The sequence below is a fragment of the Cloeon dipterum genome, chromosome 4 (assembly GCF_949628265.1).
Source record: "Cloeon dipterum chromosome 4, ieCloDipt1.1, whole genome shotgun sequence".
Taxonomy (NCBI): domain Eukaryota; kingdom Metazoa; phylum Arthropoda; class Insecta; order Ephemeroptera; family Baetidae; genus Cloeon; species Cloeon dipterum.
Window position 1 is genome coordinate 11,202,564 of NC_088789.1, and position 17,597 is coordinate 11,220,160.

General features: G+C 40.2%; 1 protein-coding gene across 10 annotated transcripts in view; it reads left to right on the top strand.

The window, feature by feature from the left end:
• eag (ether a go-go) overlaps positions 1–17,597 on the top strand; it is a 75,722-nt gene that overhangs the window by 47,160 nt on the left and 10,965 nt on the right. For 5 of the 10 annotated variants that reach the window (XM_065492035.1, XM_065492041.1, XM_065492037.1 and 2 more), the window contains 6 exons: positions 5,626–5,726; positions 5,812–5,944; positions 10,099–10,134; positions 13,917–14,048; positions 14,438–14,565; positions 14,678–15,112. In XM_065492035.1, the coding sequence (XP_065348107.1) occupies positions 5,626–5,726; positions 5,812–5,944; positions 10,099–10,134; positions 13,917–14,048; positions 14,438–14,565; positions 14,678–15,112 (965 nt within the window). The remainder of the gene's footprint in view (positions 1–5,625; positions 5,727–5,811; positions 5,945–10,098; positions 10,135–13,916; positions 14,049–14,437; positions 14,566–14,677; positions 15,113–17,597) is intronic. The other 5 variants (XM_065492039.1, XM_065492043.1, XM_065492040.1 and 2 more) reach the window with 3 other exon arrangements.

Below are 17,597 nucleotides of genomic sequence, written 5' to 3' on the forward strand. Positions count from 1 at the left end.
ACCCTAAAAAAGCGTTCAGTTGGCAATCTGCCTGCAGCCAGAAATAGAATATAGGCCAGCAGCCGCTTTGCCAAACAAGTCAAACAAACGAATTGCTTCCTCTTCAAGCGGCTTGTGACAACATAATCACGCAGGCATTGGCACCGAACTTACATATTCGCTCAAAGTCAATTGCAAAATTTATAGCGTTATGACCGGCCCGACAGAAAAAGATTATCCCCCATAACATACTCGGCATAAATATGCTTTCAAAATATTTTCACAATCTTAAATTTTGCAAAGAAAATATGCTAAAGCAAACTCGATCTTTGCATGCGCTTTCCAACCCATTATTTTCACTTAAGTCTGCTGTAAGAAAGGTAACCGGGATCAATGTATAAAAGTTTCTCAAATCCAAATCTCGGCTTTGAAACTTTAAAGAAGATTCAAACTTTTGCAACATGCATATATGAGAAGCATTGCGTAAGAAAGAGCAGTGGTTGTTTTTGCGCTCTCGCTGTGTTTGCAGTCCGCTCAAGCGCCAATACGCCTTTTTTCTGACAAAAGAGCGTGGTGAACTCTGTGCCCGAGCAAGCTGCCCAGATGATCATTATTCTGGCGCGCGGGACCGAAAGGAAAGAAGGGCGAATTCGAGTAAAAAATACGTACGACCAGTGGCGCGTTTGTTATTGTTTTGGCCGTAAAAATGGAAATGCAGCAGGCCGGGCAGAATCAGCGGAAGCGACAGCGAGAGAGAGAGAGAGAGAGAGAGAGAGAGAGAGAGAGAGAGAGAGAGAGAGAGCTCGGCAGCACACGGACTATTGATCTTTCTCTCTCACTCGTAGCAGGCGCTACTACTCTACTGGCATAATATCGACTATGACACCGCGATGACGTCATCGATGGTGACGTCATCCTCCAACTAGCACTTGATTACACGCCTCACGATTTCGATAATTGTTTTCTATGGCAAGGTTGGCCCTCTCTCTTTATTGCATTTTTACTTTCTACGTACTAAAAGGTTCAAAGAGTTTCAACAATTTTCAAGCCTGCTGTTCCAATTCAATAATTATTCTAAATATTATTTTTTAAATATTGTATTTTTTCCTTTTTCTTTGGCGTGATTAGTATGGATTACAAAAAACTGTTTAACATCTCGTACAGTTTCTAGATCATATTTTTACTCACCTCATCATTGTGCTGGTACTATAATAACGTATTCTTTCACAATATCGTATTTATTAGTCACAAGTTGGAAAGAGCCAAATCATATATACACGAATCAAATTTCGGTCCCTGCATTTGGCCCCCTCTTGAATTATTTTACAAGCGACAAGGAAAGCCGGTGCAAACATTTCCAGTCAATAAGCTAGCTCTATGGGCTTTCCAACGTCTCTTTCGTCGACATTCAAATGCATATTCAGCTCACTGTGAGAAGATTTGGGGTTAATTGCTTCAGCTAACTGCTGCGAGAGTAGATATCTTAAAGAGTCGGTAGCACATATCACGGCTTCCAGGCGATTTCACGCAGCTAGCAGCAGCAGCAGATCCCGCAGCACATTCGCTCGGGTGCGGGATGAGAAAGCTCCAACTTTCCACCCGTATCTCCAGCCCACCGTCAGAAAGTCAACTGCTCGCATAAAACTTGAGCAGCCGAACCACCGTTTCACTTCTGATAAAAAGTCAATTACCCCTCCTAAAGAATTATTAAATGCATGCAATTTTCCATTTTTATCCATTGCTGCAGTCATTGCATTGCTCAGCAAACATAACCTCAATTACTTAAGCCATAACACAATTTTTCACGGCCGTAGCCATCCGTACCTTCCGGTATAAAACAAGGCGGGCTATCAATTTTTCATAGTTGCATGAGCTTCTGTTTTCCGCACAGAAAATGCGCGCGGTCGCTTTTACGAGAGAGGCTCGTGTGCCTTTATTATTAAACCGCGGCATGTGATTTTTATGAAGTTTTTGATCTCTAAACGCGTTTTCGGCGAAAGCCGCTTTTGCGAGAGCCACACGCGCGCCCAAATTCGCAGCAACTTTCACCACCCCACCGTGCCTGCAACTCGCTTTACACAGTATTCAATTCCCCACAGCTTTTTCGTTTATTTTTCGGCCGCTTTTTATATCTCGCCTTGCTAAAATTATCAGGCCGACATCCCAAACCAAGCTGCGGAGTTTGCAACCAACTCGCGGAAAAATTTATCGATGAGCTTGTGTATGAAGGAATTTAAACCGGAGCTGGTGCCTTCGTCCTCGTTAATCTGATGATACTTGAAATGATTTTCAAATAAATTGAGCTTTATTATGTATATCTCCCTTGAATATTTACCAATCAGGCTCAAACAAAATAATTTTTATTTATATATATTTTTTTGCTTTTTATCCCTGTCCACCCTGTCAGAGGACCGGAAAGGGCGCGCACTGCACTGGCACGAATGCTGAAACCCGGGTCCCAATAACACCGCGAACGGATAACATGGGCACACCAGGCCACACAGGGACCCAGCCCACTGAAGGGCCACTTGCCTCCGCACCGAGGACTGTTTGCCAAATCACGCATGCTGGAAATGTGCAAACCAGCAAGTAGCGATTTAATGTTAATGGGCTATGTAAGTAATTTAAAATGCTTAAAATAAAATTTTAAAAAAATACCTATCAGGCTATCAACTTTACGGCTTCGTGGTTTAGGGAAAATCATCAATTAAAGAAAAGAACAAGTTAACTTTTATATATCGCACTTTCTTAAATATTACATGCTTATAGTTCAGTACATCCCATTACTTGTTCAATGATATTATGAAACAGGAACCATAATATAGATAAATTGGAATATACATCAGTTATTTTATGTTCTCATCGAAAGTTATTTTATTAGTGTATTTTGATTTGTTAGCAAAGATTAAGGAGGGCAATGATTAATTATAAGGTCAGATTTAAAGTGTCAACTGTATACAGAAATGAAATATCGGTGTCACAAATTAGGCTGCAGATGCCAAGTTGAGGGCAAAAACAAACACACAACGCGCCACCACACAGGCAGCCGCACATCCACCAATTGTGTCAACTGCAACAAGGTTTTTTGTCTGCTCTCACTGGAGAATAGAGAATTCAAAACCGTAGTCCACTTAACTCTGCTGAAGCTCTCGGTGAGCATTTTATATGCATGACGCAGCTCGTGACCCACAAGTGCTCATAAATAATAGCGTAATAAGAGGATGGCCGTGCAGAAACAAGCCGATCGACGTCGCCTAGCTGCTTTTGCCAATAGATCGACGCTTTGAAAATGCAAAGATGCATTAGGGGTCGCGCCACTCGCGGGCGCATTTACATTCAATCTAAGCACAAGATGCACCTCTCTCGTCGCGCGACTGGTTATTAGGTCGAGCGGGCTATTTTTCACGTGCCATTATGTCGCCATGCTCCCGCAGCATTCTTTCCTACTTCTTCTTATGCTGGAAATCAATACGAGCGGTGGCTTTTGCTCACGACGAGTGCCGCCGCGCCGCTAATGCTGTTTCACTTTGAGCGCGCGGCAAGATCTGGCCCGCCGCGTTTTGATGGAACGGCGGCACAAGCCTTGCTTAATGTGCACCAGACTCATTGACCCTTTGAGCGCCTCCAATACCGTCTTGTCGACTCGGTGGTTTTGCATATATTTGCGGTCGCAGACCTGGAATAACTTGTGCAAATACTGCATCTCAGTCGCGAGGAAAAAGTACCTCTGCGAGCACGCAAGAAAGGGGAAAGGTAATAAAATTGAGATATCGAACGCAATCAGAGAAGCAAAGAGGAATGCTTCTACGTTATTACGGTTAAAAATAGCATAATTTATTATGCGAAGCTATTCATTTTGTATACCACAGAAAATAAAAAAGGCAATTTTCCTTCTAAAGGAATAAACAAAAAATATTATATTTGCAGTTTTTCCCCTCATTTCCTTAGAAAACGTACCTGGTCTTCTGATTGAGGATAAAAAAAATGATGGAACCCCTACATATTTTTAACCTACTTTGCGGAGCAAAGAAACATGGAAAGCATATAGTTTTACGCTCAAGAGGTGAAATACACTTTGAGTAAAACGCTTCCTAGTTTTTCGCCCTCGTTTTTAGTTTGTGTATGAGAGAGAGAGAGAGAGAGAGAGAGAGAGAGAGAGAGAGAGAGAGAGAGAGAGAGAGAGAGAGAGAGAGAGAGAGAGAGAGAGAGAGAGAGAGAGAGAGAGAGAGAGAGAGAGACCACAACCACCTGTGTCTGGCCCAAGGCTTTTCACGGTTTTCCCCTGTGAAATTCCTCAGAGAGTGGAATTCGAATCCACTCTTTCACGGCCTCGAAGGATTTGTGAGCGCGAAGCAGACTGTCTGAGCCGAGAGAAACGTTTTTCTCCCGTACCAGTTATTTAAGCTGCTCTACCCCTCGTTAAAAATATAGCAGGAGGATACATGACGTAAAAAATGTTCTGTCCGCGGTGCGAAGCAGGTGCTTGAAAGGAGCAATTAATCAAAAACTATCGATTCATCGGAAACAGCGGCAAAAAGGTTGAAGTTGGCCTGTGTTTTTGAAAGTGGATAAATATAAATTAGGCTCAAATCCTGTCATAAAACAAAGCTGACCCGCCTTCCCGCTGCTTTAATATAATCCGAGAGTCATTAGTCATCGTTACATTTATGAATTTAGCCAAAATCTTCTCTTTTGCAGCGCAGAAACTTTTAATGGCTTCGAACACCCCCTGACAAGAAGCAGAAGCTGCTATTTTGCGGAGCAAAATCCTCGCCCCTAACCGTTTAAATATGTTGCATATAAAAAGTTCAGCATGTCATCAAGCAAGCCACTGCTGCATGAACGATGACGCCAAGTTATTAGCTGTCCTTTTCATTGTTTTTCTAAAACCGGATTTTCTTGGGAAAATGCCTCACTTAATCAGAGCATCTCAAATTTCTAGCGCAGCAGAAGAATGCGCGAGAATTTGCATGCAGAAGACTTGCTAGAGTTTGCCATCCTCGTGGCAGTAATTCCATTAACTTTTGCAGCGGCTGTGAAAGTAGCACATCCGTCGTTGCTTGCATATTTGCGAAACACACGCGCGCCTGTCTCCTTTACCAAATGCATATCCATTTTCTCGTCAATGTTGCCACCCGTTTTCTCCGCAGGAATTTTTAATGACACACACACATGTCCCTTAACATGTAATGCAGCTTCGTTGACCAAATCAAATTTGTCCTAAGCTTTTTAAGAAAGGCACGTTAAACTACTGGAAATTTTGAGGTAAACGCAAAATGAGCGGAAATTTTAACACTATAAATAATCTCGAATTTGTATACATCTGGAACATTTAAAAAGTATTGGTATGTATTTAATATGAATTGAAATAGATCATATGTGTATATACGCTACCAGATGATCAAAACGGTAAAAACTGACTGCGATCGGCTTTGAGAGCATTTACGTCAGGATAACAGCAAGAGGAAAAAATATGTGTCGCTAGCTTTGCATTATCTCGCCGTTGGGCTCGTAAAATGATGGACAGCTTCAATTTAGCGTAGAGAAGCTGAACCACTTTTATATTATCTGTAACAAAGAATTCCAATTTATCGGAATGAACGAGTGTAGTGGGTGAAAATAATTTCAATTCCTTTTCTGTTTCAGCTGACAGTAGCTTCCTACTTGCGAACGCTCAGATAGTCGACTACCCGATAGTCTACTGCAACGAATCATTCTGCAAGATCTCTGGTTACAATCGAGCAGAGGTAGATCAATTTCTCTGGCGACAGCGCTTTTTTATTTTTAGTGAAATGAACTTGCGGATGATAATTGTTGTGGTTGCGAATGTAGGTCATGCAGAAATCATGCCGGTGTAGCTTCATGTATGGCGAACTGACCGACAAGGAAACGATCGCCAGGGTGGACGAGTGCCTGGAGAAGCAGATTAGCGACCAGTTCGAGATTCTGCTCTACAAGAAAAACAGTAAGCCCTTCTTGCCATGGGACTCGAATTGCGGATCAATCTGCCTGCCAACGGCATGTCCCACTCCACAGGCTAATTAGCGCACTCTACCCCGGATTTTGATTCAAATCGACTTGGAGTCGCAAAAAAGGCTCCAAATTTCGATAAGAACTCATGTACTTTGGGTGCAAATCGCAAAATAATGAAAATCGAGTGATAGAAAAATACTCGGCACAAGCACGTTTGCGAGACCTTTTTATTATTCAATACGTTAGAGCACCTCACGAACAAAGAGGAAAAAGTAGTGACACCCAGATTACATTGGTTATACACGACTTGGAGTATCCAGAAATTCAGTTTCTATCAAAAGCTTTTATCATTAGAAAAATTTGTGCTCAAACCATCCCGTTTGGTGTAAAGTTTTAATATTTCTTCGAGTTGGACAGCGTTGATAAAAACAAGTCTGACTTGCTAAATAAATTATATGTTTTTAACTCAGGATTTTTCAATTTTTGTCAAGTCCTATTCACCGACCTCCCTTGTAAAATAACCTACCAACGGCATGCAGCTATACTGGAATACAACAATGAGTGTAATGGCGTAGCATGTCACCTTTCAACCCCTTTCTGTCTGCCAGAAAAACGTTAATTACTACCTCTTTCAAACTGACCAGAATCCCTCTATATCTTTCTCTCTTCTCTCTGTCAATAGCTCTTTCATTCTTCCTCCTATAAAGCTGTTGAATGCGTGTTTCTCTCTCCGTCTCTCCCTGCTCTCGGACCAAAATGCTGCACAACACGTGTCACGTTGTAAATACAAAATACAGGATGCAATAAGTGTGGTCGCTCGTTTGCAAAATGGGGGGCGATCAAAACGCAGGACGCTTTTGGGTTGGCTGCACCGCGTGGTTACTGTCGTTTCATTTACTACTTACGTATCATCCAGTCAATTTTATACCAGCCAGTTGACAGGCTGCACTCTCGCGCTCTGCGGGTGATGGATTACCCCACAGGGCGATATAGCGAGCACACACCAAACTTCGCCTCCCTACCGTGTTTATACAATACACGCACCCGTTCTCTCCATTTCACTTTGTGGATGTATCTCTATCCTCTCTCTCACACCCACACCCACACAAAGACGTGGCTCAGCCATCGTGATACACTAACAATCCTCCGCGCGTTGATCCCTGCCTTGCAATGTTTGTTCTTGTTTCCTGCTGATTGTATAAATTGTAAGTAAGCATCTTTGTGTGGACATTGCCTGTCCTCATTAATAACTATAACAATGAAAAGTACCAAACACTAACGAGATGCGTCATTTTTTATGGCCACGGCCAAAATAAAATTAGCTTTCTTTTCTATAGAAAGATGATCGTGCAGCTGAATTTTAGACAGATTCATTAAAAAAATAATAACTAATGATCCTTAATGTATTAATCAATAATTAGAGAATGCAGTTATGCCTCCAGGTTGTAATATCTTTAATGTAACATAAAATTTAAAATAAACCCATCACAGTACTTTTATAACGGCTCTCATAAATTATAAATATCTAACGTTATTCCATCATAAATCCCATTGAGATTTTAATTTTGGTAGATGCCAATGACGACAGAAACACGCGAGGGTATCATAATTCAAGCTGAATTTGATTTCTTTCTATAATTGCGACTCGGTAAGTTCCCTTTGAACACTCTCTCTGGATTTGAAAGCCAATTATTTATACTTCAAAAATTAAAAAGGAAAAAAGCATAAGGGGTGAATATATTTCATGAAATTGATTTAAATATGGCTACTCCAGTAGGCGAATAACTAGAAATGGAAAGCTATAAAATTGTAAAAATAAAACTCCCATGCTCTCGTACTGTCCAGCAGCTGTTTCAGCCCCGCAAGTCTCATCAGCAGTACTTCTAACAAAATTCTCTGTAGCTAATATATAGTGGTGTCAATTTTGTTTTGGAGGTAAGGTTCTACTGAAGAGCCCTGTGGGGTCGAAACAGCTGCTGTACAATACGAGAGCATATTATATGGGATTTTATTATGACAATTTTTTAGCCTACCATTCCTTTTTTTGCCAGTGCGAGTAGCCATTTGTAAAATCAATTTTATTTATATCTCCTTTGTACTCAAATTATAAACATGGAAAATGTTGTATAGCAGCAACAGTGCTCTGACTCTCCTTCTATTTCAGATTCATTGCACTGTTAGCCGTCGACAAACTGGTGCTCTCTATATTGCAAATTTTATTTTTAAATCGTTCTAGGCTCAGAATAATGTTGAGAAAGATTAGTTAGAGACGCTAGAGTGGGATCAAATGCAGCCCAAAAGCGTCGTGAAATTCGCTATTTTGGCGATTGTAAAAGGCGTCTGCTACTAAGGGGATTGGTGGAAGCGCCACGCGACACATGAAGCCAAATTTCGTTTTGTCAGCATTCACCTTTTAGATTGTCAAATCGAGCAGTGGCGGAGAGATACATTATATAACGGTAGACACTTTCCAGGATGACTCTATGGCATCATCTTTCTTTCTCTTTTCTCCTATTCGGAAGGAATGTGAAACAACAAAAGCCACCAAACTTTTGTTACAAATATAGTACATTTTTCTGGTGATTAGTCATGTCCACCGATTAATATTTATTCCTCTCATATATCTTGAAAACTAATATTTTTGCAAGTAAAATCTTTATAAGAGTTACATTGCCCATCACACTAAAAATAATTAATTCGATATCTAACTCTGATTTTAAAAATGACTATTTTTCACATTCCCCGTGCCTTCCTTAACCTGGACCTCCGACTGATTGACTGCTTCTGGTGGAGACACACGTTTCTCGGCCCTCAGAACTGGCCGCACTCTACTCTTCTTCTCGCCCGTCAGAATCCAGCATGCCTCGACTTGCTCCTCCACACCCTTTCTATCTTTTTTCTATTTCATTTTTCTTGTATTGATCTCCAGAGATACAAGTATCTCGGATTTCTTCTCGCACACGCGCGAATTCTTCGCCTGCCTTGTCAAAAGTGCTCGAATTGCCATACTCCTGAGGATGAAGCGCGAAATTTTATTCCCTTTGATGTATTGTGATCGACGTATATCTTCTTTGATGTTGCTCGGAAAATGGGAAAAATGCGTTGATGATGAGATGATGAGAGCTGTGCGAGCCGTCACTTGCTCTGCAGTTCAGTTCAGTCTGATTGAGTAGAGCAGACCTGCACGCAGCATATTTCTCGGTTGATTGTTCGAAAATCCAGGTGGAGATCACCCTTTATATTTTTTTTGTATTTTATTCACTCAAATATTGAATATGTAAATTCTGCAAGCGTTTTTCAACTAATTATTCTTTTATAAATGGTTAATTTCCAATTATATAACTCAATTTCATTTAAAATACGTAAATCTCTTATGCTCTACTGTGTATCCCATATTTTTCTTTCATCTTTATTGAAGCGCGTGCTCTCACTCCCTCGTCATTACTCGACACAAACGTTCTGCTTCCTGCCGGAAAGGGTCCCTTATACCACATAGCATTCCAGCAGCGCTATCTTTTTATTATTATCATCATTATATTCCGGTAGCCACCGCGCAAAACAAACGGGAAACACATCATTAAATCGAAACTGCCGTGCGAGCTTTTTTATTTGCAGCAGCAAGCACTGGGAGAAGTTTCGCCATCTTTTGACTCTGTTCGCGGAGTGAAAATTCATTCGATTACCGTTTGCTCGGAAGGGTTGCCGTTGTAGAACGAAGCGATCGATGCAAATGAAATTCATCCCAGTGTGTATGTGTGCTCCTACTGGTTCTGCGATGAGATGAATTTTTTAATCCGCGCGCGCATTTGCAGCTCGCCGTTTTATTTTTGCGTGTGTACGAGACGTGCTTTGAAAAGGCAAGCGAACCGGCAACTTTTATTTGCAAAAATCTGTCCCATGCATGAGAGCTCTATCCGATTACGGCACATTTTTTCTCTTTTCTTTCTGTCTCCTCGACGTTCTGTGAGCACAGATGTAAATAACTCTTAAAAAAATGTCTTGCTTAATTTGTGTAATTGCGATTGAAATGCGCAAGACATATCCTCCCTCCAATTGCATTTGACACCCAGAAAAATTTTATTTCCTCTTGTTCTTCTCTGTATGTGTGTGTTACCCTGTCTTTAGCAAGTGTTCTCTGATTCACAGGCACCCCGCGAGGTATGTGGAAAAAACGCCCTATAGGTGAGATTACACAAACACACTCCTCCTAGGCACTGCAAAAACCAACTGAAAAACGAAATCCCGTACAATCAGACTTTGGTATTTGGAAAATTCGCAAATTTTGAAATGCATTTTGCTCTTTTATAATAATCACACCGCGTGCCTTTTTCTCTCTCTTTCTCCTCTATAATCTCTCTTCCTTGTCCTGCGTGTGTACATAAGCTCTTGCAACACACTGCTCTCTGTCTCACTCTTTCTATCTAAACATCCATCTTACCCCTCTTTCTCTCTCTTTCTCTTGGTCCATCAATCACGAATCATTTTATCACATACGCGTGTTTTCCTAGTGCAGCTATAGCTCCCATTTCGCTCTGTAGTTTATAGTTAGTGGATCCGAGTGGTGTGCTATTAGAGACACTGCCTCGTAATACATTGTGTTTACCACATAGAGCGGCCTGCGTGTGTAACAATGTACAATGCTGTATGTTTGTTGTCCGGCGTGCCTTTACATGTGTCGCATACACTTCTAGATGCGAAACACTAGTCCCACTTATAGTCAGCTCGCCGGGAGAAAGTGCTGTGTGACTGTTCATTTTACAACAAATTTATGAAGCAATCTAATGGAAATAATATTCCTTAAATTGAATGGCCATCGAGTTCCTACAACTTGGCGATTTTTGGCTGTCATTTATTGTTTAATTAACTCTTTCCAATCACCATTTCAATTCAGTCGAGTTAAAAGCATGATTTTTTGCGTTAAACAGGATAAATTTCATTTAGTTGTTAAATCAGTGGAATCTGGATTCGCAAGCTGACATTGCCACTGACATGGTTGTAATCTGATCTCTTTTCTCTCTTTGAGAGTGCCTAGTCACGCATGCTGCTATAGGGGTTCTAACCATTATATGCATCATGGGTCTGAATCGTGGGGTCAGCATGTCAGATGAGTTTTTTTGTTTACGATCCAAACGTAATATGGTCGTTCAAGCCAGGGGTCGAGTTTCAGTTTTTCTAAAGAAGCAGTGTTTATGATATTAGTTATTTAGAAAAATTAAAACACTGTTTAACTATGATATTTTGCTTCCACGAAATTCTGATTAGGAGTACAAACTCCGCAATTGAAAACAGTCACGAGTGCTTTGCTAGGCACCACAAAAAAAGAGTTTAAAGTGTGTAATTCACTTTCTCGTTGACTCTCACGCACCATGCTAATAAACAAATTAGAGTAAATAAAGTAGATATTAATATTGCACGATCTGCTGGAAACGGGAAATGGCCTGGTCGGGTCGCTCTCGATTTCCAGCTCTGCGCGGATGACGCTGACGGGAAAGCACGTGGCGCTCGCTCGCGGCTTCTTCCTTTCACGCCGAGTGTGCGGTCCGTCCATCGCTCTATTTGCGTGTTCAGGTGTTTGCGGTGACCCCCATACGTTGTGCAGAGTGTGGCCCAGATTGCGGTGTGGCACCTACGCCGCGCCGCAATTCGCCCGTGGCCTGCATTCAATAAACCGCGCTAAATTGTGTCGTGTCCAATTCGCGTCCGCAACACAAGAATTTCGAAGCTTACCAATACCAGTGAAAAAGTTGGTTTCACATCGACTAATTATCGCAAATTCTTCAAACCAAACGCACGCTAGAAATGAATACTATCGCCGGAAATTTTCTATTGATAATATGAATAAAGTTAATTGAAAAGTGGGAAAATGTACAGTGAGATACTATAGCTACTGGTAAAATGGCACAGTTCAATCAGCTTTCAGCTTTACTTATTTGTTATTTTAGGTCAAAAAATGTAAAACTAAATTTACAAATGTTCGTACTTTGCTCATTTCACTTTCATTGATTAGCTGTCATCTAAGAAAGTGGACCTGGAAATTATTGCATGAAATTCGAATAATCTGCATTTTAAACGTCATTTAACCTCGCATACCGACCAAATTAAATTTCCAACGGTTTGATTGGCAAGGCATTCCTTTTGCAAAAATCAATAATGATAGAACAAAGTTAAAATTAAATAAATAAATACAGATATAATTTTTTCATAAAGTAAAACTATTTCATGGTCTCTTGAAAGGATCATCCTAAGATTGCAAAATGGGTACCCTTGGGATTGAATCACGAAATGTAGGTTACAATGTCAAGCACACGCAAAGCGGTAATCACAGTCGCGGCCCCTTAAAAGATCATTATCGCCACCGTGTTTGAAAACTTTCGTCCCTCGTACACACAACTAGATCTCTGCACTATTGTACATGTATATATTTTCAAATGTACAAAAAACTGGGTGTTTTATTAACTAAAAAATGGCACTCACTGTATAAATACATGCACCACCATTCTCAATGTTTGTCGTTGTTTGATAAATGTTTAGATGCTTCCAGGATTGGATGGTTGTCAATGTCAATTTACCGCCTGCTTAACCGTTCATTAATATAAATATGTTTTGTTTATTTGTATGTTTAAAAGATAAATTCAGCCGTGTATTGAAGCATTTGAAATCGTGTGACCATGTCATAGATTCACCCCTCAATACAGAGTAACTTACACTATTAAATTTGAGTTTGAAAAGTAACGCGTCAATTTAAAATTTTTATATAGATATAACATTCTTTGGATGTAAAAAAGTGTGAGGCGCTCTGAATATTATTATGTGTTAGTTAATGAGAGCATTTTGTGTACACACATAGTCAAAAATTTAGTGGCACGATTTAAACTGCGCATTTGAGTGTTATTTTTACCCCCGCCGCTCAGCAACATTTCCGCATAGCTGCTTGTGTGTGCAGCATTTATTTTTATATATTTCATCCTCTTCAATATCTGTACTTATACCTCCCTTTTGAAGGTTTCTGCCAGAGTTGCAAAATAGCGGTAAACTTATTTTCTGCTTTGAATAAATCCGCACTCTGGCTTTGCTAAAGAGAAAAAATAAACTAAATGCCCGATCCAGATTATTCGCAGTAAACACACAAGTCAACAAACACGAGAGGGTTAGCCAATGAATTAAGTATGCGAAAAAGCGCTTAATAATTTGGTTGAAGTGGGGAAAATTGCAGAGCTCAGTGTAGCATCCGTCTGCGAAAAGAATTAGAGGCAAAATGTGTTGCCGCGACACAATGCATAATTCGTGGCACGCTAATTAAAGTTGTAAAATTTAGATGAGGATGTTCATGGCAAACTAGAACCAACTTGCGCTTTCACCTTCGAAGTTTGTGTTTGTTAGAGTAGTTAGTAGTGGAACGCGCGCGCTGCTGACACGGGCCTGTTCAGTTTAATATTCTAAATAAAATTAGCTCACATCAACGTACTAGTGCAGCATATATAATAATAAAAACAATCATTTTTAAAACAATAGTGGCGTTGGAATACATTATTTATGTGCACGTCCCAGTTAAAAATAAATTATTCAAATTTGTATGGTTGGCACAGTTTAAATGCTTAAATTTATGCTTAAGAAAGCAAAGTTTTATTCCAGCCACTGTATTTCAACCATATTTTCAAGTCCTGTTAATGACTCAACGTTTGGGTTCTAAAATGACATCTGAAATATTTATAAATTGAAAGTCATTTTTACATGAAAAATTTCAAACCGCGTGGTTAATGGTTTTGCACTCGCGCAATTAGAAACTGTCCAGTCTAGTTCTCACTTTTGTGTCAGCATCTAAATTTTAGACAAGTTTTGCCTCTAATGAAATCCCAATAACCCAACAACAGATAAAAGAAAGTGCATTTCAAGGAGCATTGTATGCTTCTTGAATTTGCGCCGGCCGATGCTTCTCGATATGGCAACTTGAAATGTGATTGCAGAGACACCACTATGGCTACTCCTGCAAATCGCGCCGATCAAGAACGAGCGCGACCTGGTGGTGTTGTTCCTGCTCACCTTCAGGGACATCACGGCGCTCAAGCAGCCAATCGAGCAGGACGAAAACAAAGGAGGTGCGTATCATTTCAAATTTAGGAGTCAAACCATCGCACACCGTTCCCAAAAAAGCTATCTGCATTATTTAAAATTGTTTCTCGCTACAGGAATTGCTTAACTTTGTTTAGGTCTTTCTATAATTTTTCTTCATTTTGACATAAAATCTTATAGGGGAAACAAAAAATATTTTCTACTAATTTTAGATCGATTTCGGAGTAATATAATTAAGCCTTTAGCTTCTATTGGTCAAAAACAATATTTTTTTAAAAAAATAGAAACCATAGAAACCTAAATCATTGTGTTAGCGTTATCTGCAGCTTTGAGAATACTATGGGGCTCCTTGTCCACCCCCCTCCCATATAGTTAAAGTGAACGCTGTTCCTTTTGCTAAATCAAGTTGTTTCAGCAATGGGGTTGAGCAAATTCGCGAAGCTGGCCAGGTCAGTCACCAGAAGCCGGTCGGTGCTTGTGTCACAGTTTTCCTCGCACTTGCCCACACTCAAGGACACGGGAAAGCAGTCCAACCTGGCACATGTGAGTCGTTCATTATTCCTTATTAGGTTTGATTTTGACCTATTGACCAAGCAGAAAATTCCATTTAAAAAATATGCCATGCCTAAATTGCTAAAAGTCGCGACTTGTGCAGATGATGAGCCTGAGCGCCGACATACTGCCCCAATACCGGCAGGAGGCGCCGAAGACGCCGCCGCACATCCTGCTGCACTACTGCGCTTTCAAGGCTATCTGGGACTGGGTTATTTTGTGCCTGACTTTCTACACGGCCATCATGGTACCGTATAATGTGGCCTTCAAAAACAAGACCTCCGAGGACGTGTCGCTGCTGGTGGTGGACTCAATAGTGGATGTGATATTCTTTATTGATATTGTGCTCAACTTTCACACGACTTTCGTGGGCCCGGGGGGCGAGGTGGTCTCCGACCCCCGGGTCATTCGCATGAACTACCTAAAATCGTGGTTTGTCATCGACCTTCTCTCCTGTCTGCCTTACGACGTTTTCAACGCCTTTGACCATGACGAGGATGTAAGTAATTGTTCAACCTCCGGCGACTACGATGACAATGTAAGTAAATTCTGCCTTCCACTTTTCGGCCACGACAACTTATTTATATTTCCTAATAGTTAACTGCAAATACTCGTAAATTGTACTCTGTTTTGTTTCATAATATAACTGGTCATTATGCCGCCTCCACTAATGTAATTGTCACTTCTACGTTTTTATTTTCGTTTTTCTCTGTCTGATTTTTAATCTTCGAACAAACCACCTGGTGAAATTGGAGCTTTTCAGAAACTGGCAAAAACGCTACATTGTCGATGAAAGACATTCTGATAACTTAATGCTTTACCTTTTCCAAATTAAATTTTATGCCAACCCTATCTCCTCGTAAAACGATTTTTTTTAGACAATGCATGTGTGCGAAACCATTACCTCAAATTCATTTCAATTCCATTTCAAACAATCAACACAGTTGATACACTAGACCTCCCAAAGTGTTTTCTCACTCAATTCCTTACAGCAAGATTCTCAAAGTTTCCGGGAACTAGATTTCAATGGAATACCATACAAATCCAAAGTTGTATTTTTGTTTCACATGCACTCAGTTATTTTTTGAGACAAGTTTTTTCCATTCGCAACGATTCAGCCACCTCCTTCCTTTACTGGTTGGTTTAGATACAGAAAGTTGCTAGCAACAGCCTTGCTATATCATGAGTTTTTAAACGCACGATGTGGTGTTTGGTATCATAGTTGAAAACAACGCTCGATCACCATGTGCGGGTCAGCGCACACGCGCATAACTTAACTGTTAAATACGATCATAAAACCGCCACCTATAGAAGAGTACTTGAGTCCCTTTTCCCACATTTTCCTCAAAAGCTCGCACGGTATTGATTTTAGGTATTTAGACAGCCACTTTCCGAGTAGCTAACCGATTGATAGAGGTGCGAAATATTACCCTGTAGCATATAATTAAGCTCCATTTCGTTTCGCTCACCAACCCTTTATTTAAAACTGCCATAGCCGCCGCGTGTATTTTGAACTAATTTTAACTATGTAGCTGCAGCACTTTGTATTTTGCTAGTGATAAGCATAGAGTCAATTAGATTTGACTCGTTTCAAGATCAAGGAAAAATAAGATAAAAATGGTTTGTCTTAATATTTTGACTGGACCTATTTCTCTAAAGAGCTAATAGGAAATCTTTTAGCTAGTTATACTTTAAAACATTTCTCAATCGGTCTCGGCAGAAATAAGTATTCAGACCGACATACCAACTTTAGGGTTTAATTCTGTTTCCACGTCTCGTCATTAAAACTGCTCGGTTGTGAGCACATGAGCAGCTCGTTCAAACAAATTGAGCTGCGCTTTCCATATTTGTGACGCAAGAACAATCGTGACTTGATTTGATTGAGGGGCTGCATCAAGCGGTGATTTTCGAGTGGATTATTCGCCAATCAGCCTGTACACTCAATATTTGGGTCGCGCGTTGTAATTTTAACCGCATGCTGTACATAAAAGCGGAGCCCTTGCAGCGGCTGCGTCGGACTCTAGAATATGTGTTTTTGAGGATGGTGTATGCACGAAAGGTAAGTTTTTGTCTCTCCAAACTTAACTAAACCAGCGTTAAACGATCAAGTTGGCATGTAAAGCAAGATAAATCAAGGAGATTAAAAAATGAGTTTCGCAAAGTGGAACACTCAGCCCTTTTCCTCTTATGTGTTCTAAAACTACTGTGTCATCCTAATTTCATTTTAAACAGAGCAAACCGCTTCTACTACTTTCGGTTAATTTAAATGAACTGACTACTGGAGTTTCTTAGAACGTCCCACTTCACTCTGGTTTAGTTCTAGGCAGAGAAATACTTCGCAAAGCATATGTTCGGGAACTACGCCAATTTGCTATGCTAACTTTAGGGAATCTTTATTTCCTTTTTCGTTTTTCAATTTGAAGTGACAAAAAAGTTGACAAGTCGTGAGTGCCGATTTTGTTTTAAATCATAAAAATGGCAACAAATTTACCTACATTGTTGTTTAGGTCGCCAGGGTCTACGATAAAACTACCAAAACTATTTCTACTCAAAACATAAATTTCTTTAAAAAATAATATGCAACCGTGCAAATCCCTGGCAAGTCGCAAAATATAAGTAGAAATTCAAATTTACTTAATTTTGCGTACTGTCTTAAATGAATTAACTGCGAAATGCCTGCTTGTACATATTACTAAAACTCGAAGAGATTGATGCTAGTGCCGCGGTGGCTTGGCTCTATTGTTACTCTTAGATTAGCATGCTAAGACTGACTGATTGGCATGATTTTATATTATGTAAGTGCTATGCCTCTCTTTCCCCTAACTGGTTCGGCTTTATGCATTTTTGATCTCTTCGCATACCATTCATTTCACTGTCTCTTTTCGATTTGGACTGTTTGTGCATGATGAACTCTTAGCTCCATGAACACTTCTTTCTCGCTTCCTTTTTTCTACGATACGTTTTTTATACAATTCATCGCCTCTGTTTCCTCGATTGATTCCTTTCTCTTACTGATTCTATCA